We start from the raw sequence: 23,556 nt of genomic DNA on the forward strand, positions 1-23,556 counted from the left end.
TATTATCTTAAAGATGCAATTTAAATACAAGTTGTTATTGAAACCTATTTAATGTTCCTGATAGGTATCACATCTAAGTTCTGAAATCATTGTTAGAATGGAAAACTTAGTCTCAAGTAATATACCAAGTTTTCTCCTGTCGAATTTTCCTCCCTTTCCATCGAATTCTAAACCGGATTGCACAAATGTTCTGATTGCGTTCTAAACCATTGTGCCATATATGTGGACTTATGAACAACGTTAATAGGAATGCAGCAAGTTATGAATGATAAATTGCATAGTGAGCAAGCAGAGATCATACTATGTCATTACTCCATTCACAAGACAATGGTTGGACTTGTAGGGTTACAGGATGCAATGTAATTTCAACAGCATGATGTGTGGCAGTAACTGGTTTGACAAGTCGGTTTGTAGCTAACAGACTCTTCATTTGCTCACTACAGGAATATAGCATTGTGAAATGGAGATCAGGAATGGAAGAGACAATTAGAAAATCAACCTGAAAATTGGAATTAAAGTTAAACGTGTGCAGCAGGTCCATCAGCAGCTGAGAAGAATAAAGGTGGGTTTGTTCCAGATAAAGACCCTTTGGGGGTTTTTTGGTGTATCTTCACACCCACACACTGTTTTTTCCCTTTGGGGATTAGTGGGGGAAATAGTGGAAGGATTCCTGACCTGATTACCAGCCCATTGAACCATGTTATGAATGCTCCTTCCATGGCCAACAAGTCCTGGTGTTGGACTTGAACCTAAAGCTTCTGGTCCAGAGATAGGGGTATTACCCACTGTGCTACAAGACTGCTGCACCCTTTGGTTAATTGACAGGAATAAACATTGTGTGGGATATGGAATGACAAACAACAGCTAGAGCTCGGGAGCCTGTCTTTAATGTCCAGTAAATGGTTATATTGAGACCTGTGCATGATGTCCAAAGATTATTTCTTTGAGGCAGCAAAAGAAATTGAAAGGCTACAAAAAAAATTAGGGCAGTGAAAAGACCCAGGAAAGGTCAAACCAGCAGACAAGAAAGATCATAGAATCTCTACAGTGCAGAAGGAAGCCATTTGGCCCATCAAGCCTCCACCGACCCAGGCTCTATCCCTGTAACCCCATGTATTTACCCTGCTAGTCCCCCAACACTAAAGGGCAATTTTAGCATGACCAATCGACCTAACCTGCACATCTTTGGATTGTGGGAGAAAACCCACACAGATACGGGGAGAAAGTGCAAACTCCACAGTTACCCGAGGCTGGAATTGAATCCGGGTGCCTGGTGGTGAGGCAACAGCGCTAACCACCGTGCCACCCACTAATGGGACAAATGAAAAGGGAAAAACAGTTAATGTAGGAAATCTGAAATAAAAAGCAAATATAAGAGACTTATCTCTATTATATTACTGTTACCAATTCCCTAATAATAAGATTCTAGCAGTTTTCCAATTACTAGTCCAATCTACTAACTTCCAGCAAAGTTGTCAGAATTCACATGATTAATAGAAGAATAGCTAATTGACATGAGACAGGCAGCACAACTGTCATTAAGGGAACACAAGTACCTGCCTTGCTTATTGAGAGGGGATGAGTCGCCCAGACCTCACATGGCAATACACAGTATACGCCTTAGTTCCCTCATGAAGATGTATAGTACTCTATTCAGGGACCTTCATTGGTCTGTGCACCAGACTCCCTTCCTCTTGCTTGGAGCTTCAGATCGATTGGAATACTGGCCAGCTGAAACACAGGGTCACAACTGAACCAGGCAAAGCAAGAACTCTCACCATTGTGGGTCCCCATACTTCATTCCAATCTGATGGCACTTGCCTTGTAAGGGGACAGAGGGTCCAACAAATGTTAGGGATGCAACTGGGCTACTATCTTCCATTCGATTGCACCAGCCTTTAGCTGGAGTTACAGCGGTGGACTGGTGGATTTTCAGCAAAGTGATTTCCATTGCTTTCAACTAGATGTTTGTACAGGAATATGACTATTAATTGCATATGTATTAATTAATGAAAAGTGTAGAGGTTAGGTGATACCATAGCTGCCAAATATTGAAGTGTGTGCAGGTATATCAACAACAATCCAATTAAGACTACATGACTGTATTTGAATCACTGCTGTATATTTTCATTGGTAATAAACAAGTCACCCTCCAATAAGCACAAACATCAGTATTTGGATCTTTTCAACCATTTTTACTTTCCAGAATTCAACTTTTTTCAGACTATTTTTGATGTGTCTCCTGGGGCATTACCAATAGCAGGTTAATGAATCCATGGAAATCACATGATGAAACTCAAGATAAGATTACATCATTTGTTAACTTTCATTAATGAACAATAATGCAAACACTATTTAAACAATCTAAGTTGTGCATGTTGGGTTGACAGTTTTCCCATCATTGTCACTGCATATTTTATATTCTCTTCAAATTCATAATTGTCTAAATAAAGGGAAGTCAGTTTACACACAGCATCAAAAAATGACAGTGAAGATTTCAATTCTCCACTTTCCAGAGTTGCTACGTTCGCTTTGTTTTCCGACAGAGATACCACCATCACCACCCTTCACGATAGATACAAGTTCAAGCATGTCTCCACCACAACCTTTTACAATCTATCAATAGAAGTATCCCACCCCAGGACCCCATTTATCTCACATTCTCTATGTGATCTACCTCCTCCCCTCATTCCTAACCAACTCTCAGCTATGCAACTGCATTTCTTTAGCTAAATACTCCATTGTGTTATCAATCAATTCCTTTCCTCAGTTTTGCCATTTTTCAAAATGATCGTCACTCTAAAATCCACATCCTCAACCTCTGACTACCACCTCATCTGTAACATCCCTTTCCCAACATCTATTAAACACACACACAGCTCTGTACACATCTCTCCCATTCTCGCAGATACAATCATTTCAATCCAGTTTCTACCCTACTTGTAGCACCAAGATCTATTTGAGAGTTCAACTGAGACACATCATTCCTCTTCATTTTTCTTAACCTCTATACTTACTTCAACACAATTAACCAGTCCATCCTCTCCACCAGCTCTCTTCTTGGCCACCTTCCTCGAACAATCCTTAGTTTGTTTCATTCCTGCTTGCATCAACATAGCTCTCATCTTCCCAGTCACCTTGTAAGTGGAATGGGTTCCATTCTGAACCATTCCCGTTCAGTCTATATGCGGCTTTCAATTGCATGGTCTGCCCCATCTTCCAGAAGCACTTCAATGATACACAGCTCTACCTCTCTGCCACCACGCTTGACCAGATTGTCTTTCAAACATCAGCAAACCCAAAGTAATACTGTTCAACTTTTGCCAGAAGTCCACCCCTTCTCAGCGTCCTGCTCAAGCTAAACTATGGCATACAACTTCAGTAACAAAGTTAATTCTAAGCCAAGCTTCAAGCCACATACCCCAACCATCACTAACGTGGGTTATTAACCATTTCTGCCCCTACCTCTATTCCACTGCTAATGAAATTCTTGTTTATGTTGTCATCTTCAGGCTTAACTTCAATACGTGGCTAATAGACCTCCTTGCTCCACTCTACGTAAATGGGAACCAGCAAAGTCTGTATCTCATTTCATACCGAATCCCTCTATGCCTTTTATTTTGGAACTCTCTTCCTAAACGTTTTTGCTTGTTAATTCTTTCCCACTGACAAAAGTTTCCTCAAACCCACATCTTGGACTGTAACTTAATGTGCTACCTTCCCTAATTCTCCTACTGAAAAATGTATTGGGTCATGTACTACATTAGAGATATTATATCAGTACAAATTGTTGTAGTATTGCGGGAGAACATAAAGACGATGATTGATACTGATATCTGTTAACAATGGGTGTATAAAGACAGCCAATTTTTATAAATTTCCATCAGTGGCCTTGTGCTTCTGATGGAAGTTACCTATTGAGGACTGACATTAAATCAAACTTCCTGGACAATGTCATGTTTGAACAATTGATGTGAAAAATGCAATGTTCAGTTGTGTCACGCTCCACAATCGAACAGCCTGATAATTCATTATCCAAGGACATTCTATGTGAAAAATGACTACTTGGGCATGGGACTGGAGGTCTGTCAATGCTTCTGGAATTGTACACCAGTGTAAGTCAGTGCCTTTGGGGAACAGGGGGAAGAGAACAATTGCTTAAACTGCTGTACTACAGTATTGGGCCAGTTCAAGAAAGCATGATTCTGGGACAGCACGAGAAGACTGGAATTTTACACACCAATTAAAACCTAATACTTCCGCACACACACAGTCATGGACAGACAGACAAGACACAGAGGTTTACATATATTTTATATATTTGTGTATTATTCACGTCAAAAGAAATACAGAGTATGATCTTACATAACTTTGCTACATAATAACACTAAACAGGACAAAAAAATTACCTGTGCAATAAGTGAAACATTAATTTAAATATTAAATAAAAAGACAAATAAAATAAAAATGTTTGAACACTAAACTACTTCTGGTTTTTACTATTGCAACACATCCAATAAAGTGGTTTGTGACTTCCGTTGTAACAGTACAGATAATATGGTTTTCATTCCAGTCTACTGCTCGCTTTAAGTACAAGGGAATTTATTCAAAAACACTTACACAAGACTGGTCCACTGTCTAATAGGTTGTGGGGCTCTAAGAGACTAGTACCAATAAATTCTCACAATCATGTATTGTGCATTATTTTATTTCCATTAATTAGCTGAACATGTGCCATTCTCCAGAAAACAAAACAGGGGAAAAAAAGTCCTAAACAATACAAAGGTTGCTAACATCGTGCTGAAAAATGAGGATTTGTTGGAATCTCTGTGTAAGATTTTAATTCATATGCAGCACCGCTATCAACTTCCATCGACTTTCGAGAAAAAAGGAGTCTGACATCTCTATGGAGGTAGATCTTTCCAGATTTTGAACTCTGGAACCTAGAACAAAGAAAACATTCCCATTATTCATTCATTCAAGCCTACATTATTACAAATAGACCAAATATCTAATTTGCCTGCCCACCTACTGGAAAACATAGATAAATTTCCCCTTTATAACATGGAGGTGGACTGACCTCACATTCATTCTTCTATGCATGACAGGAGTTCAATCTTGGTTTTTATAATGCAACAACTCTTGTGAATAAACCGAGAGTTGCATTTAAATGCCTTTGTCAACTTGACCACTACATTTCAACTTTGACTACACTGACCCCTGCATTTTTCTATGGTCCTGCCCACATCAGTTAGCTATTAAGTTTGAGTGAATGCGGAGCTGTTCGGTGATGGTCCAATGCAAAGATTCCAGTGGTTTGATAAAAAACCCTGCAACGAAACAAGTTGAAGTGGAATATAATCAATTCATAACTGATAGAAGCAAAGTGCTTCCCTTCAAGGTCTTGAGAATTATGCAAGTCTTTCTCTATTAAAATTCAATCTTGGAATGCCACTGAAATTGCTCTGATGGAAGAACTGCATTGGACTAAAAAAGGGAGTATTCACAAGATGCACTGTATGAAAAACATGCTTTCCATTTTGCATCTTGTTTGGAGGAGTATCTTTCAACTTCAAAACTATTTTTGCCTTTAGTCCATTTTTCATCAAGTCTAAACAGCTGAACCCTATGGCTAAGCAAGTAATAGACTTGCAGCATCCACAGTATTTTGCTTTTATTGTAGACTTGCAGAACGTCAGTCTAGTTGGACCTGACTGAATGTACATATGGCATCATGAAATATAAATTCACTCCACAATATTTGTCTCCCCTCCTTTCCTCACATCAAATTGGAGTTGGGACTGCCTTAACGACTTCCATTGTGTATTAATAGTCAGCAAAGTCATGACTGCTGGCGTTTTATGCAGGGATGGTCCCTCTAGAGCTACACAAGTGGACAACTGATGAATTAAGAATGTATTGTTGGATTTTCAGTTTTTATACTACTGCTATCATTTCAGCACAGTTTTTGTCATTCCAAGTTCACTTTCATTTTGTGTTACCAACAGTTGTACAAAGGGAAATGTAATGGTGCTGAATGTAGCAGCCACATTTCCAAAAAATTAAGATTTGGATAGAAAAATGCAAATTCCAGTCGCAAAATATCAGGTAGTTGAGGCTTTGTATTCAGAACAAAGACATGATTAAAAATATTTTCCAATGCAGGAGCAGCAAGATTGCATTGAAGGGGGACAAAGTTTTGAGTAATTTCTCATTCAATCTTTTTTGATGTCATCGGACACGAATTTCTGTAAATGCAGTCTGTTAGAAACTTAGAGGTTTTAGCACATAAATCAGTAATTTGGTCATTTGTTGCAGCTATACCTGTATGCTTTCTGATACAACTGCTTTATCTTGACATCTTTCTGTTATAATTGTGCCAACTTTCTTGAACTAAAGATATCCACTTCGTCCCCCACCTGTTCTTGTTCTTTTTGAACCATCGTGTCAAAAATTGTTTCTTATAACTGAACTTCAACCTCCTTATCTTTGCTCTTTGATTTAAGAACATAATAGCGTAAGAACTAGGAGTAGTAGGTCATCTGACCCTTAGAGCCTACTCCTCCAGCTGAGCGGCTGAGAGGCTCTGAGAGGCGAGAGGCTGCTCTCTGTCAGCCTATCTCCTCCTGTCTCAACGTGCGACTTTGTGATCTTGTTACCACAGTTAGGAAATATCCCAGGATATGATTTTCCACTGGTTTTTCAACCAGTGGGCATCATTCCCACCCATGATCCAGCTATATCATTACCAGGATAAACTGTATCCCTGTATCTTTTACTCCTACCACTTCTCACCAGACTCTCCAACTTTACCTTATGTAATTTTCACCACAAATTCCACATATTACCACCTTTTCTGGCAATACGCCTTCTAAACTACATATCTATATCTCTCACCATTAAAGACCAACTTGCTCCCTTATATCAAGATCTTAACTTCTTTATCTACTTGTACACAAGTAAACCTTACCCACATTTATAAATTCTTGAAAGAGATCTGGTAGTTGCTTATCAACCAATCCCTGAACAGGCTGTACATTCTTTTGCACCTCTTTAGCTTCAACCGTGGTTTCCTTTATCACTTTAACAAATCCCACTGACTTATCCTGTTTCAGGAGATTTTAGTTGTAAGGAGTGACAGTTGGTGTCTCAGTGAGGGAGTGCTGCTCGGGCTGCAGTGGAGAGTGACAGTTGGGGAAGTGTGGGGAAGTTTTTTTTTTTTTTTTTTCTTTTTTTCTTGCTGGTAATGGCTTCAGGGATGGCAGTTCAGGCAGTATGCTGCATCTCCTGTGGGATGTATGTGGTGAGGAAATCCAGTAGTGTTTCAGGAGATTTTAGTTGTAAGAAGTGCATTAGATTGCAGCTTCTGGAGGAGCGTGTAAAGGAGCTGGAGGGGGAGGTAGAGGAACTCCGCATAATTCGGGAGGCGGAGGTGGAAGTTGATAGGAGTTATAGAGAAATAGTAACTCCTAGAAATGAGGCTTGGGTCAATGCCAGGAGGAGGGGTAAGAAGCAATCGGGAAGACAATCCCCTGGGGCGGTTCCCCTCCATAATAGGTTTTCGGTGCTGGAGGCTACAGTTGAGGAGGAATCAACTGAGCATAGAGAGCAGATCTCTGGGGGTGAGCCGAGTGAGAAAGCTCAGGTGGTTAGGGGCTGTAAAAGACTGGGCCTTGTGATTGGGGACTCCACAATTAAGGGGACAGATAGGAGGGTCGGAACTAAAGGTAGGGACTCAGGGTTGGTGTGTTGCCTACCAGGGGCTGGGGTCCGGGATGTGTCTGACAGGGTATTCAGGATTCTTAGGGGGGAGGGAGATAAACCACAAGTTATTGTACATGTGGGGACACACGACATAGGGAGGATAGGGGAAGGGGATATTAGGCAGGGATTTATGGAGTTGGGGTGGAAACTAAAGGCCAAGACTGACAGAGTGGTTATCTCTGGACTCTTGCCTGTACCACGGGATAGTTTAGAGAGGAATAGGGAGAGGGAAGGTTTGAATTCATGGCTGAGGGGATGGTGCAGGAGGGAGGGGTTCAGGTACTTAAGCAATTGGGGCTCGTACTGGGGAAGGTGTGACCTCTATGAGAAGGATGGTCTACACCTTAATCAGAAGGGGACCAATATCCTGGGGGGTAAATTTGCTAAGGCCATGCAAGGAGGTTTAAACTGATTCGGGGGGGGGGAGGGATCCTGAGTAGTGGGGCTGAAAGTGAGGGATGCATGGATGGGGACTGCAATGCACGGCATTGCAGAGGTGGGGTGGAGCAGGGTTTGAAATGTGTATACTTCAATGCCAGGAGTATTCGCAATAAAGTGGGTGAACTTGCAGCGTGGATCAGTACCTGGGACTTCGATGTTGTGGCTATTTCAGAGACATGGATAGAGCAGGGGCAGGAATGGATGCTGCAGGTCCCGGGGTTCAAATGTTTTAGTCGAAGTAGGGAAGGAGGTAGAAGAGGGGGAGGGGTAGCATTATTGGTCAGAGATTGTATCACAGTGTCAGAGAGGAGGTTTGATGAGGACTTATCTGTTGAGGTAGTATGGGCGGAGATTAGAAATAGGAGAGGAGAGGTCACCCTGTTGGGAGTCTTTTATAGACCTCCTAAAAGTTCTAGAGAGGTTGAGGAAAGGATTGCGGAGTCAATCCTGCTTAGGAGTGAAAGTAATAGGGCAATTGTTATGGGGGATTTTAACTTGACTAATATTGACTGGAATTGTTATAGCTCTAGCTCGTTAGAGGGGTCAGTTTTTGTTCAAAGCGTGCAGGAAGGTTTTTTGACTCAGTATGTAGACAGGCCAACTAGAGGTGAGGCTATATTGGATCTGGTGCTGGGAAATGAGCCAGACCAGGTGCTAGACTTGGAAGTTGGTGTGCATTTTGGTGATAGTGACCACAATTCGGTTACGTTCACCTTAGTGATGGAAAGGGATAGGCATGAACCTCGGGCCAGTGGTTTTAGCTGGGGGAAGGGTAATTATGAGGCTATTAGGAGAGAATTAGGAAACATAGGTTGGACTAGGAGATTACAGGGACTGGGAACGTCCGACATGTGGAGTTTTTTCAAGGAGCAGCTACTGCGAGTCTGTGATAGGTATGTCCCTGTCAGGCAAGGAGGAATTGGTAGGGCTAGGGAACCGTGGTGCACCAAAAAAGTTTCTTTGTTGGTTAAAAAGAAAAAGGAGGCTTATGTTCGGATGAGACGTGAGCACTCGGGTAGTGCACTAGAAAGCTTTAGATTGGCTAAGAGGGAGTTGAAGAGCGAGCTTAGAAGGGCTAAAAGGGGACATGAGAAGACTTTGGCGGATAGGGTTAAAGAGAATCCTAAGGCGTTCTATAGGTATGTCAAGAACAGAAGGTTGGTTAGGGCAAGTTTAGGGCCAGTTATAGATGGCAGAGGGAAGTTATGTGTGGAACCGGAGGAGATTGGTGAAGCATTGAACCAATATTTCTCTTCGGTGTTCACGCAAGGGGACATGAATATAGCTGAGGAGGACACTGGGTTGCAAGGGAGTAGAATAGACAGTATTACAGTTGATAAGGAGGATGTGCAGGATATTCTGGAGGGTCTGAAAATAGATAAATCCCCTGGTCCGGATGGGATTTATCCAAGGATTCTCTGGGAGGCAAGAGAAGTGATTGCAGAGCCTCTGGCTCTGATCTTCAGGTCGTCGTTGGCCTCTGGTATAGTACCAGAAGATTGGAGGTTAGCGAATGTTGTCCCATTGTTTAAGAAGGGGAACAGAGACTTCCCCGGGAATTATAGACCGGTGAGTCTCACTTCTGTTGTCGGCAAGATGTTGGAAAAAATTATAAGGGATAGGATTTATAGTTATTTGGAGAGTAATGAATTGATAGGTGATAGTCAGCATGGTTTTGTGGCAGGTAGGTCGTGCCTTACTAACTTTATTGAGTTTTTTGAGAAAGTGACCAAGGAGGTGGATGGGGGCAAGGCAGTGGACGTGGTATATATGGATTTTAGTAAGGCGTTTGATAAGGTTCACCATGGTAGGCTTCTGCAGAAAATGCAGATGTATGGGATTGGGGGTGATCTAGGAAATTGGATCAGGAATTGGCTAGCGGATAGGAAACAGAGGGTGGTGGTTGATAGTAAATATTCATCATGGAGTGCGGTTACAAGTGGTGTACCTCAGGGATCTGTTTTGGGGCCACTGCTGTTTGTAATATTTATTAATGATCTGGATGAGGGTATAGTTGGGTGGATTAGCAAATTTGCTGATGACACCAAAGTCGGTGGTGTGGTAGACAGTGAGGAAGGGTGTCGTAGTTTGCAGGAAGACTTAGACAGGTTGCAAAGTTGGGCCGAGAGGTGGCGGATGGAGTTTAATGCGGAGAAGTGTGAGGTAATTCACTTTGGTAGGAATAACAGATGTGTTGAGTATAGGGCTAACGGGAGGACTTTGAATAGTGTGGAGGAGCAGAGGGATCTAGGTGTATGTGTGCATAGATCCCTGAAAGTTGGGAATCAAGTAGATAAGGTTGTTAAGAAGGCATATGGTGTCTTGGCGTTTATTGGTAGGGGGATTGAATTTAGGAGTCGTAGCGTTATGTTGCAACTGTACACAACTCTGGTGCGGCCGCACTTGGAGTACTGTGTGCAGTTCTGGTCCCCACATTACAGGAAGGATGTGGAGGCTTTGGAGAGGGTGCAGAGGAGGTTTACCAGGATGTTGCCTGGTATGGAGGGGAGATCCTATGAGGAGAGGCTGAGGGATTTGGGATTGTTTTCGCTGGAAAGGCGGCGGCTAAGAGGGGATCTTATTGAAACATATAAGATGATTAGAGGTTTAGATAGGGTGGATAGTGATAGCCTTTTTCCTCTGATGGAGAAATCCAGCACGAGGGGGCATGGCTTTAAATTGAGGGGGGGTAGTTATAGAACCGATGTCAGGGGTAGGTTCTTTACCCAGAGGGTGGTGAGGGATTGGAATGCCCTGCCAGCATCAGTAGTAAATGCGCCTAGTTTGGGGGCGTTTAAGAGATCCGTAGATAGGTTCATGGACGAAAAGAAATTGGTTTAGGTTGGAGGGTCACAGTTTTTTTTTTATAACTGGTCGGTGCAACATCGTGGGCCGAAGGGCCTGTTCTGCGCTGTAATGTTCTATGTTCTATGTTCTATGTTTGACCACATCTGTCTTCTCAGTGTTTTTCTTAAGCCACCAACACAGAAATTTCATATGTCCACTTTATTACAATGAAAACATCCAACACTTTATTTTACTTCCACCTTCATATTTCCTTTCTAACCTGAGGTAAACTATCCTTACTATCTCCAACAAAATCCCCTTTGCCTTTACCACCTGAGGATTTCTCTTTTCCCCAGTCCAAAGATGTCATGCTAAATTGACCCTAGCGTCAGGGTGATTAGCAGAATAAATATGAGGGGTTACAGGAATAAGGCCTGGGTGGGATTGTGCTCACTGCAGGCGTAATGGGCCGAATGACCTCCTTCTGCACTGTAGGGATTCTATCCATCACAAATTAAAATTGATGTCGAAACCCAAATCTTGATTTATGAACTCATAATCATCTGCCAATCTCACAGTCTTCACCCTCTGTTGTTCCACATGGGTTCTCACTACTTCAGGAAGTGAACTTTTAACGTCTAAGATAACCGTTTCCCTTAGAGGATCATACGTTTGTTCTCCATTTAAAGCTCTTATCCAGCTGTCAAAGTTACTTTGTTTAATTCTTTCAAATTCTATATATGTTTGACCTGGTTCCTTCCTCAGATTTCTAAACTTCTGTCTGTAGGCTTCTGGCGCTCATTTATATGCATTTAAGATGTTTTTTTTAAAAAACACCTCGATACCTCCTCTGATAGTGACACAGTCACCTCACTATCTCCACCTACCAATTTTGTTTGAACCAACAATACCCACATGGTCTGTGGCTATTTTACTTGTTCAGCTACCTCTTCAAATGAAATGAAAAAGGCTTCTACATCCTTCTCATCAAACCTTGGCAGCGATTGAACATAGTTAAACAGATCCCCACGAGGTCTTTGACTATGATGGCTTCGTTCTTCCTCACTGTCCTCATCACTACTCCCAACTTTTATCTTTGCCTCCATCAGTTTAAGTTGACTTTTGCTTTACAGTTCCAGTTTCCATAGTTCAAATACCCTCTTTCTCTTTTGCCAGGGCTATTCTTTCTTTTTCCGCTGCTTTTAATTGCAATTCAACTGTCTCAATTCTTTTTCCTTTTTAAACGATTTTAATTATTTTTCTCTTTGTTCAAAGAACAAACAAAGAACAATACAGCACAGGAACAGGCCCTTCGGCCCTCCAAGCCCGCGCCGCTCCCTGGTCCAAACTAGAACATTCTTTTGTATCCCTCCATTCCCAATAGTTCCACTGTGATTGCCTCTCTCGCTTTTGCTTTTCTCTCTCTCGCGCTTCTAATTCAAGCTGTTTCATTTGTTACTGAGTTCTAGCCAATTCCAATACTTCTGACTGTATTTCTGCAATTTTAAATGCTGAGCTATCACTGAAATTAACTCCACCTTTCTTGCTCCTCGAGTTAAAGCCACTTTCAGCTGTTTCACCAACTAGACCCCAACAGTTTTTCTATTTTGGCATTAGTGTGAGGATAAGGTGTTTCATTCCAGATGTGAAACTATTGACACACTAGGAAGTTTTTATCTAACCAAACTTTATTTAACAATCCATTAACTATAATGGATTAATGATTACCAGTTGAAATATTTAAACATGGCAATATTCTTTACTGCTAGCCTATCTTTACTTGTTCCAATTCAAACAATATTCCTCTTATAGACATAAACTCCTCTAGATAAATATATTCTAGATGTTGTGACACCAACTTTATTTCAGGCCAGGCCTTAGGGAGTCTGTTGGGTCAATGTAGAAGGAATCTGCATTAAGTGCTTTAGCAGAATTGAGTTTTTGATGTGGATTTTGGGTTAAAAGGAGAACTAAATACTACAATAATTTTCCCCTTCTTTCAGCATGACACATTTTACACATGTTAATACAATATTGCAGGTGGAATATCGCACGTAATATGCAATACATATTACACTATGCACAAGAGGCCAACTTCATTAGCAGAAGCCTTGAACCACAATATGTTCGTACCCCATCTCCTAATAGGGATTTTCATTTATAATGGAAACAGAATACTGGAAAAACACAACAGGTCTGGCAACATCTGAGGAGAGATAAACAAAGTTAGAGAGCAGGAGATTCCGGTCCCGCCCGCCGGTGGAATTTACCAGTGCCACCAAAATCAATAGACTTTTGGCTGGCTCGCGGCACACCCACCATGACAGGGCCAGAAAATCCCAGTCAACGTTGCGAGTCCAATGTTACTCTTCAGATTTCATTTGATTTTTTCTTTTGGTGCTGAAACTATTCATTTGGTGCTCATTGTACAACCATGGAGTTCATTAAAAATTACTGCTCCAGTTCTATCCCAGGCTAAGGAAACATTAGTTGTCCTGTGTTGTCACCCAATTTTAACTAAGTCCCAGGTTAAAAGGAACCAAGGCTCAGGGTTTATGTCCATCTACAATAGTGTCCGTTGGGTCCAAGCAACAAAGTAATTAAAAAACCCAGAATTATTTCAGTTTATGAACTTGAATATTAAAATCTTTGGACACTCTATATTAAGGTATTTTGTTTTGCGTGGAAACCAACAGAATTATGAATAATGCACAGCTGTTCAAGCAGAGATTGTTACAAATACCTTACTCATCACAGTTAACACTGATTGCTATACAGTATATTGCGTTACCTCAAGTGTACGAGGTAGCGAAGTATCCTTTCTTCAGTCTGGATTACATTTTCTTTATTGGCATGTCCAACAGTTTCACGTTTTACAGGAACAGAAAACGTCCTCTGTCGTAGGAATGTTTGGTGATTGGCTGGCATATCTCTCAAGTCATAAATCACTACAAACATCTTAATCACTGTCTTGTTTGGGTTGAATAAAGTCTGAAAGATAATTCACATTTATCAGCTATAAAAACAGAAGGTTTGCATAATCTAGCTCACAAAAATGACAAAAGATTGTATGGGTCATGAACAAATTTGATCAAAAGCAGACCTAATGTGCACAATTTGGAAATCGAGGCAAAATGATTTTAATACCTGGCAACACTGCACAATGATCTGTTTAATTTTATTGATCACTTACAGCTGTACAATAACATTCCAAAATTCTTCTACAAGCATGATTTCTATTCACCCAAGACCATCTACTTACTATCTTGAGGTTGAACATACATGCTAGAAATTTCTTCCCCTTTGCTAATAGCACTTCAAGCTGGTAAGTACAATATATAAAAGGATAGCATAGTGATAACTGTTCTGATTTTTCAAAGATCCTCACAGTCACGGTGGAGGGCTTTCCTGCATTTCATAGAATCCTACAGTGCAGAAGGGGGCCATTCAGCCCATCGAGCTTGCACTGACAACAATCCCACCCAGGTGCTATCCCCGTAATCCCATGCATTTACCCTGCTAGTCCCTTTGACACTAAGGAGCAATTTAGCATGGCCAATCTGCTTAACCCACATGTCTTTGGAGTGGGAGGGGAAACCGGACACCTAGAGGAAACCCACGCAGACATGAGGAGAATGCACAAATTCCACACAGTCACCTGAGGCTGGAATTGAACCCCGGTCCCTGGGGCTGTGAGGCAGCTATTCTAACCACTGTGTCACCTCACATGTGCCAGTTGGCAAGTCTCAAAGTGGTAGAAAATCACACATGCATCCTATCAGTATGCGTGTCTTAAGCTGGTCCTCCAGTGTGGAGAATTACCATGCTAACCTCCAGTCACACAAAGTCAATTAATTCTAAAAGGACAATAAAGTTCTAAAAATTATAGGACTTTTAGGAGTGCATACTTGCCCTACTGTAAATTACAATGTGAAAATAGCTCCACAATATAAGATGATGAGTTATCTAGGTCCATTTAGGATTGCAATGAAATATATTAAATAATGCAATCCCAAGTATGATAGTTTACAATAATCCGACATTACTCTTAAAACAAATGATACATTAATGTATTTTGTTAAATTGTGATAACAATTGCTATCAAGTTGTTAAGCTATATGGGATATAAAAATAAAGTGCTGGTAAAACTCAGCAGGTCTGGCAGCATTTGTGGAGTGAGAGTTAACATTTCGAGTCGAGTATGACTATTCTCCGGAACCCGCTTGGGTCCTGTTTTTTTAAACCTACTTTTAAAGGGAACACTGAATTCCATGTTTAGTTCCCGGACCACATGGAGTCAGTCTGTCCTGCCGTTCCATAAAGCTACTGAAAATTATGTTGCAACAAACTAAGTGAACAATTAGGATGTAGTTCCCGAATGGCTGCCTAATTTAATGAAAAATGTTTAATTCTTGCATCCGAGTCAGAAAGTTGTGAAATTCAAGCCCAGTATCAATGAAGTGTTACAAGGTTAGGGTGCGTTGGCTGTGCTAAATTCTCCCTCCGTGTGTCCAAACAGGCACCGGAGTGGAGCGACTCGGGGATTTTCACAAAAAGTTCATTGCAGTGTTAAAGTAAGTCTTCTTGTGACACTAGTAAATAAACTTGTCACCAGCACCATCTATCAGACAAGACTTTAAATCAAAGCCTTCAGATGTCTTTGAAGATCCCACAGAGCTATGGTCAGCATCATTCCCTTCACCAACATCATTTAAAACAGATTACCTCATCACTGATTTTATTTCTTGTATGCAAACTGGTTTCCATATTACCAGTACCTTAACAGCTAACTGCATTTCAAAAGTAATGCATAGTACTTTAGAATTCTCTGAGGCCACAATCAGAGACTAATTAATGAGTTCTTTCTTTAACATACTTGCAAAAATTTTGTTTTATTAATCTGTGTCACTTGTCATGACCACATAAATGGTGGTTTCTTAAAGTGGTCCATGAACTAAGAATGTGTGTGTGAATGTAGCCCCCTTTTGTGAGTGATTACATTTAAAAATAACTCAGCAGTCGGGCTTTATTCTGAAACAGCTGGAAGTTATTTAAGTAAAGCAGTGATAAAATTACTAACTAAAATACATGTACAAAGTCTGAAGTGCAGAACAAGACAATTCAAAATCAGATTTTCAAATCAGTCATCGAGAGATATTGCAGGCCCGAAGCTCAAATTCCTTCTCGCTGAAGTGGAGGGCTGAAAGTTAAGGTTTTGTTTAGCAGTGGCAATGGCTTCTGCCACTAATCAGTATTTGCCTTTTTCAGATGGACTCGCAGGTTAAGCAGGTCCTGGGAGTGAGGGGTTTCTTGTTCCTCACTAGTTCTGCCACATGTGACACTTGAAGATTGCCTGGACTTTTCAGCAGAACAACAGCTGATTTCTCAATATCTTCCACTTTGACTCCCAGTGGCAGAGAGGAAACTCCTCTGATGATGTTGCTCAGTGTTCTTCCTGGGGGTTCAGCACATCTGGCTTTCGCAGACTGTTTTTATAAGCAAGCAAGAACAAAATGGCTGCTATGTTAATTTCAATGAATCATTATTCCATCAGGCAGAAAAGTTCATTATGTTGAAATCCAAAGATGTGCAGGTTAGACGAATTGGCCATGCCAAATTCTCCCTCAGTGTTCCTGAACAGGCGCTGGAGTGTGGCGACTAGGGTATTTTCACAGTAACTTCATTGCAGTGTTAATATAAGACTACTTGTGACTAATAAACAAACTTTACTTTAGCCTCTTTCTGTCTCCTGTTCTTTCAGAAGCCTGGGGTTTTCACACCTCTTACAGGATACAATGAACATCCATGGAGGACTCATTTGCATTTGAGTGAGTCTTCACGGCCAGCTCTAGAGAAACATCAGTCTAACAAGGTTTGAACTATCACAGAAAGATGCCATATTGTCCATCTATATTTCCCTCTTGAAAAATGTTTTAAAGCTGAATGCAAAGGTTTGAAATCAAACATGTGTCTTAAAACAGTTGTCATAGAATCATACAATCCGACAGTGAAGAAGGAGGCCATTCGGCCCATCGAGTCTGCACCAACCACAGTCCCACCCAGGCCCTATCCCCATAACCCCATGCATTTGATTTGATTTATTATTGTCACATATATTAGCATACAGTGAAAAGTATTGTTTCTTGCATGCTATACAGATAAAGCATACTGTTCATAGAGAAGGAAACGAGAGAGTGCAGAATGTAGTGTTACAGTCAAGCTAGGGGGTAGAGAAAGATCAGCTTAACGCAAGGTAGGTCCATTCAAAAGTCTGACGGCAGTAGGGAAGAAGCTGTTCTCGAGTTGGTTGGTACGTGACCTCAGACTTTTGTATCTTTTTCCCAACAGAAGAAGGTGGAAGAGAGAATGTCCGGGGTGCATGAGGTCCTTAATTATGCTGGCTGCTTGGATGGGAGGCTGGTTTGCGTGATGGATTGGGCTACATTCACGACCTTTTGTAGTTTCTTGCGGTCTTGGGCAGAGCAGGAGCCATACCAAGCTGTGGTATAACCAAAAAGAATGCTTTCTATGGTGCATCTGTAAAAGTTGGAGTTGTAGCTGACATGCCAAATTTCCTTAGTCTTCTGAGAAAGTAGAGATGTTGGTGGGCTTTCTTAATTATAGTGTCGGCACAGGGGGACCAGGATAGGTTGTTGGTGATCTGGGCACCTAAAACCCTGAAGCTCTTGACCCTTTCTACTTCGTCCCCTATGATAGATAGGAGCATGTTCTCCTCTACGCTTCCTGAAGTCAATGACAATCTCCTTAGTTTTGTTGACATTGAGGGAAAGATTGTCACCGCACCAGTTCACCAGATTCTCTATCTCATTCCTGAACTGTATCTCGTCATTGTTTGAGATCCGACCCACTACGGTGATGTTGTCAGCAAACTTGAAAATCAAATTGGAGGGAAATTTGGTCACACAGTCATAGGTGTATAAGGAGTATAGTAGGGGCTGAGAACACAGCCTTGTGGGGCACCGGTGTTGAGGATGATCGTGGAGGAGGTATTTTGCCTCTCCTTACTGATTGTCGTCTGTGGGTTGGAAGTTCGGAATCCAGTCGCAGAGAGAGGAGCTGAGGCCCAGGCCACTGAGTTTGGAGATGAGTTTTGTAGGAATAATGGTGTTGAAGAAGGGTGGATAGTGATATTTTAGATAGGGTGGATAGTGATATTAGATAGGGTGGATAGTGATAGCCTTTTTCCTCTGATGGAGAAATCCAGCACGAGGGGGCATGGCTTTAAATTGAGGGGGGGTAGTTATAGAACCGATGTCAGGGGTAGGTTCTTTACCCAGAGGGTGGTGAGGGATTGGAATGCCCTGCCAGCATCAGTAGTAAATGCGCCTAGTTTGGGGGCGTTTAAGAGATCCGTAGATAGGTTCATGGACGAAAAGAAATTGGTTTAGGTTGGAGGGTCACAGTTTTTTTTTTTTTAACTGGTCGGTGCAACATCGTGGGCCGAAGGGCCTGTTCTGCGCTGTAATGTTCTATGTTCTATGTTCTATGAAGGCTGAGCTGTAGTCAATAAATAGGAATCTGACATAGGTGTCTTTGTTATCTAGGTGTTCCAGAGTTGAGTGCAGGGCCAGGGAGATGGCATCTGCTGTGGACCTGTTGTAGGCAAACTGCAGTGGATCCAGGCAGACCGGGAGGCTGGAATTGATTTGTGCCATGTCTAGCCTTTCAAAGCACTTAGTCATCGAGGTTTACAGCATGGAAACAGGCCCTTTAGCCCAACTTGTCCATGCCGCCCTTTTTTTAAAATCCCGAAGCTAAGGGACCATAATGATGGATGTCACAGCCACCAGCTGATAGTCATTAAGGCACGCTGCTTGACCTTTCTTTGATATTGGGATGATGGTCGTCTTCTTGAAGCAGATAGGGACCTCAGATTGTTGTAAAGAGAGGTTGAAAATGTCTGTGAATACCCCCGCCAGCTGATCCGCGCAAGATCTGAGTGCTTGTCCGGGTACCCCATCCGGGCCAGTTGCTTTCCGTGGGTTGACCTTCGAGAAAGCTGCTTTGACATCTGCAATGGTGACCTTAGATCCAAGGCTTCCAGGGTAGAGGGCATGCTCTCACTAACCTCTTGCTCAAAACAGGCATAGAATGCATTGAGCTCTTCGGGGGGCGGGGGGGGGGGGGGGGGTGTTGGAGCCGGCGATTTTACATGCCTTCATCTTATAGCCTGTTATGTCTTGCAGACCGTGCCATAGTCGGCGGGGGTCTGTGGCGCTAGCCTGGGACTCCAACTTGGTCCAGTACCGTCTTTTGGCATCTTTGAGGGATCTCCTTGGATCGTATCTGGATTCTGTATCTGGTATCATAGCTAGTCCCCCTTACACCAAGGGGCAATTTAGCATGGCCAATCCACCTAACCCGCACATCTTTGGACTGTGGAGCACCCGGAGGAAACCCACGCAGACACGGGGAGAATGTGCAAACTCCACACAGACAGTGACCCAAGCCAGAAATCGAACCCAGGTCCCTGGTGCTGTGAGGCAGCAGTGCTAACCACTGTGCCACCATTTAAGGAGTTGCGCCCCAGTTTAAGGAGTTGTCCTTAAACTCTGTAATAACAAAACTACACATTCATGATGCAAATGATACAACATTCCTAGAGTTGTGTCACCCCTTATAGGCACCTATAAGTGAGTAATTAATGCTTTCTAACAGTAACCAATTGCAGATCTGGGGGAGGGGAGGTGCTGACTTGATTTTAAAGTATCAAACAAAACTAACAGCTTCATTGAGCATTTCTTAGCTAAAGATTCCAGGAATTTCACTGATATTATTACCTAACTTGTTGAAATTGATGAAAAACACTTGTAATTTCCAGCCACAGGAAGCCCTGAAACTACTGCGGGATATCACAGATATTACCGCTTTTTAAGATGGCTCTATATGACTTCACAAGTCTGTATCGCAAATGAAGGAGCAATTTACAATGCAGATAGAACACTAACTTACCAATTGTATTGTTCCAGATGGGGGTACTCGATAGCCTCGTTTTCCCAAGGTTTCCAAATTAATCACACCCTACAAACAAATAATCCTCAGTTCAAAACATTGAAACTGGAAGTTTCAGTTGTGCAAAAAAATCACGCAACTTATTTTCTGATGAAAAATCAATTTGAACATACCCATAAAGAGCAAAAATTAACAAATGAATAAATGAGTGATTTACCAGTCAGAGAGATATGGGTCCTAACCAATTACTGCTACACCATGACCTTGATCACAAGTCTTTAACTACAGGAATGTGTAATAACACATACCATGTAGGGTGATGGTGCATTATCATCAGAGACACTGTAGAATGACACTTCAACTGGAAGAGTCATGTGACTGGGACAGAATGTTCCACTTGCTCCCACCTCGGCTGTGAAACCATCAACAGATCCTAAAGGTTCCAAGCGGAAATTCAGGATGGATTCCTGGAGAACATTAAAAATATACTGAGGTTAGAATTGCTAGGCAGCTTGGATCAAATTGCATAATTTTATTCAGATTCTATACACAAATGCTTCACAGCAAGTAATTACAACATATCTGATCAAGTTCTTTCATTAATCAAACAGCACAATGTCCCAGCATTTAACAAAATCCTATTATGACAAATGTTTAACCATCACTAAGTGATCCACCAAATAACGGTTCCCATTTTCTTCTGCTTCTGTATAATATTCTATGAAATAACTGATGCTGTGTAGAAAGCTGAAACCCAGCTAGATCTAAAGATGATCATAAAATGTTTTAATCTGTATTTATAAAAATATCATCAGAACTGTTCAGTTTATTTGCAGCCACGTATCTTTATTATTTTTTTATAGTTCCACAATAATGACCTGATCCTAACAAACAGAATTATACCTGCAATCTAGTTTTAGGTTGTTTTGCACCTTACCCCTCCTTAATTTTGTCACATAATTATTCTCTACACGAGCTAAAATCTCAGAAGGATTTACAAAAACTTTTGATATAAAGTGACTTGGGTAAATCAGGACTGTTTATGGCAACTTTCAAGTATTTCAGGATAAACGTAGCTTTTAATATTTCGGTTGAACCAAATTGCATTGAGACTGTCTCCTGTTGCTGATTAATGATAATTATGCTGGACACATGTGGCAATATCACAGGGGGACTGGGAAATTAGCTTGAGCCACCAGGCATTTTTTGCTTTGGTATGCTACTCCCTTTTTTCTGATCAAAAAATATGAATTTAGTGAAAAACATTTTTTGCAAAAATCTGGGTTTTTTTTTAAGGCCTCCTATATTGGCATTCAAATAAATGTGGCGGGTTTGCACTGGGGGGGGCATTTAAAACAATGGAATAATACTTACCTGCAGAGCCTTAGTTAAGTTAACAATGGTGCAGCTAAATTCTTTGGCACAGCATCTGTTTAACAAAGACTTTGCTGTAATTGTTCTATTAACAGATTCAGAATCTGATTGGAAGAAGAGGACCAACCCAGAGCGTAATCACAATCCCGACAGTGCAGAAGGAAGTCACTTGGCCCATTGAGCCCGCACCAACAACAATCCCTATCCCCATAATTCCACATATTTGCCCCTACTAAACCCCCTGACACTAAGGGGCAATTTAGCATGGCCAATCCACCTAACTTGGACTGTGGGAGGAAACCGGAGCACCCGGGGGAAACCCACACGGACACGGGGAGAACATGCAAACTCCAGTCACCCGAGGCTCGAATTGAACCTGCATCCTGTGCACCGTGCGGCAACAGTGATCACCACTTTGTGCCATTTACAGAAGACCCAGCACCTGTCTCACCTATAATTTCAAGTTTACTGCATTCAGCTGAGCATCATTTGCCTGTGGACAGTTGAAATGGATAAGCAGTGTGAACTGTTGAAAAGCCCTGATAAAATGCTCCATTTGGTCCTTTCAAAGTTGTGTGTGGATATGTTATTACAAGCAGCAGAAAAGGCCAGAACCAACCAAGAAACTAACCATTCAAGCGGTGTGCATAATTTTGAAAACTTCTAATTGAGTTTAATTTGTATTTCTTAGTTTCGGACTCAAATACACTTTGGCTCTGAAATTATGATTCCACAATTCAGTCTTTTAAACACTGTATAAATGTTCTGTTCTGTTTAATTTTTAAGCTCCTAATGTTTGGAGCTGTTCCTTGACCAGTTAAGTGGATGCAGAGAGGTGTACACTGGTGATTCTTGCAGGCAAGATCTTACCGGTCATATTTCTGATGACAAGATTAACAAAAAGGAAATCAAAGGACTAATTAACAAATATCATCAAATCAATCCACCAAGAACAAAACACAAGTAATTAGTGCTTCTATCACTTACTGTTAAAACTAAAAATAGCAAGCTGAGTAACTGGTTTTTAGATGCAGAAAACATCTCTCAAAAGGTCTTGGCTTCTAAAAATTGGAGGCATGTATCCAATGTGGTTTAGATCATTACTAAGGGTATGTACAAAAAAATCTCTATTGCAGCAAGTTAGTGTATGAAGTGGACATTTGGAGGCACATGCCTAGATTTCTGTCTATTCTGGTTGTTCATGTATTGCAAGGTCAGCAGCAATTATTTGGAAAACCATTGTTGTAAATGGCAATGCATCATTAATGCATCTTGTAACTTCCAGACTCATCAGGAGGTGCAACATCCAGCCGGGTTCATGACATACAGCAATATGCACCACACTGCAATCTCTACAAATATCAACACTGGTGGGTTTGTCGAACATTTTGACATAATAATTTTTTTTCAATGTATGTTCATGTATACCCATCGCAACACATATAAAACAGAATGCAAGTTGAGAACCCATCACGTAAGGAAAATATACACTACTTGTGACAAATTTAATTTGAGGCACATATTTTTTAGCAGCTTAACTCAGTTGCATCTTTAAACTAAGTTTTCCCTGGTGGTTCCTCAATACATAATTTCTGGATTTATTGGACATCTAAAAATATTAAAGTGTAGTCATGGATTAAAAATGCTGCTGAAATGGTTATAATTGACAATTTCCTCCCGAAACTTTCAATCTCACACCATTGTTGAACTCACAGTTAACTGAATAGTTACAAACAAATTAGAAGTTATTCAGTACTTTCAATCCCACTTCTTGACACCTCCTATGTCCAATTTTGGATAGCATACTTTAGGAAGGATGTCAAGGCCATGAACAGAATGCAAAAGAGGTACATTTAATTTGACTTGGTATGACAGGCTTTAGTTACAAAATGAACTGGGGCTCTGAGCAGCTGAACTTTACTCATTGGAACAAAGAAGGTCAAGAGGAGGCCTAACAGGAGGAAATTTTGAGAAAGCAAACAGGGAATAGCTATTTCAATTGGTTGGTAAATTGGTAACAAGATGACATAAATTTAAGACCTTCACTGAAAGAACAAAAGGTGGGGTTAAAAGATGTTTACCCTCTCATAAACAGTAACAGATTCTGAGGGTCAAATATTTGATTAAAATATTTACAAGGGTATCAGGAAAGGGTAAGAGACTGGAAAAGATAAACGGTCACCAAGGGTGGCACGTTGGCACAGCGGTTAGCACTGC

The 23,556-nt window shown here is 41.3% G+C and overlaps 1 protein-coding gene across 6 annotated transcripts in view; it reads right to left on the reverse strand.

Moving 5' to 3' along the window:
- Positions 1-2,177: 2,177 nt before the first annotated feature.
- The window catches only part of atosa (atos homolog A), a 107,526-nt gene continuing 86,147 nt past the window's right edge, over positions 2,178-23,556 (reverse strand). For 5 of the 6 annotated variants that reach the window (XM_078241372.1, XM_078241373.1, XM_078241375.1 and 2 more), the window contains exons 9-12: positions 20,274-20,432; positions 19,966-20,034; positions 13,784-13,983; positions 2,178-4,943 (exon numbers count right to left, since the gene is read on the reverse strand). In XM_078241372.1, the coding sequence (XP_078097498.1) occupies positions 4,790-4,943; positions 13,784-13,983; positions 19,966-20,034; positions 20,274-20,432 (582 nt within the window). In that variant the 3' untranslated portion in view covers positions 2,178-4,789. Of the gene's footprint in view, positions 4,944-13,783; positions 13,984-19,965; positions 20,035-20,182; positions 20,433-23,556 lie in introns of all 6 variants that reach the window. The other variant, XR_013500781.1, reaches the window with a different exon arrangement.

Source organism: Mustelus asterias, chromosome 24, assembly GCF_964213995.1.
Source record: "Mustelus asterias chromosome 24, sMusAst1.hap1.1, whole genome shotgun sequence".
NCBI classification, from domain to species: domain Eukaryota; kingdom Metazoa; phylum Chordata; class Chondrichthyes; order Carcharhiniformes; family Triakidae; genus Mustelus; species Mustelus asterias.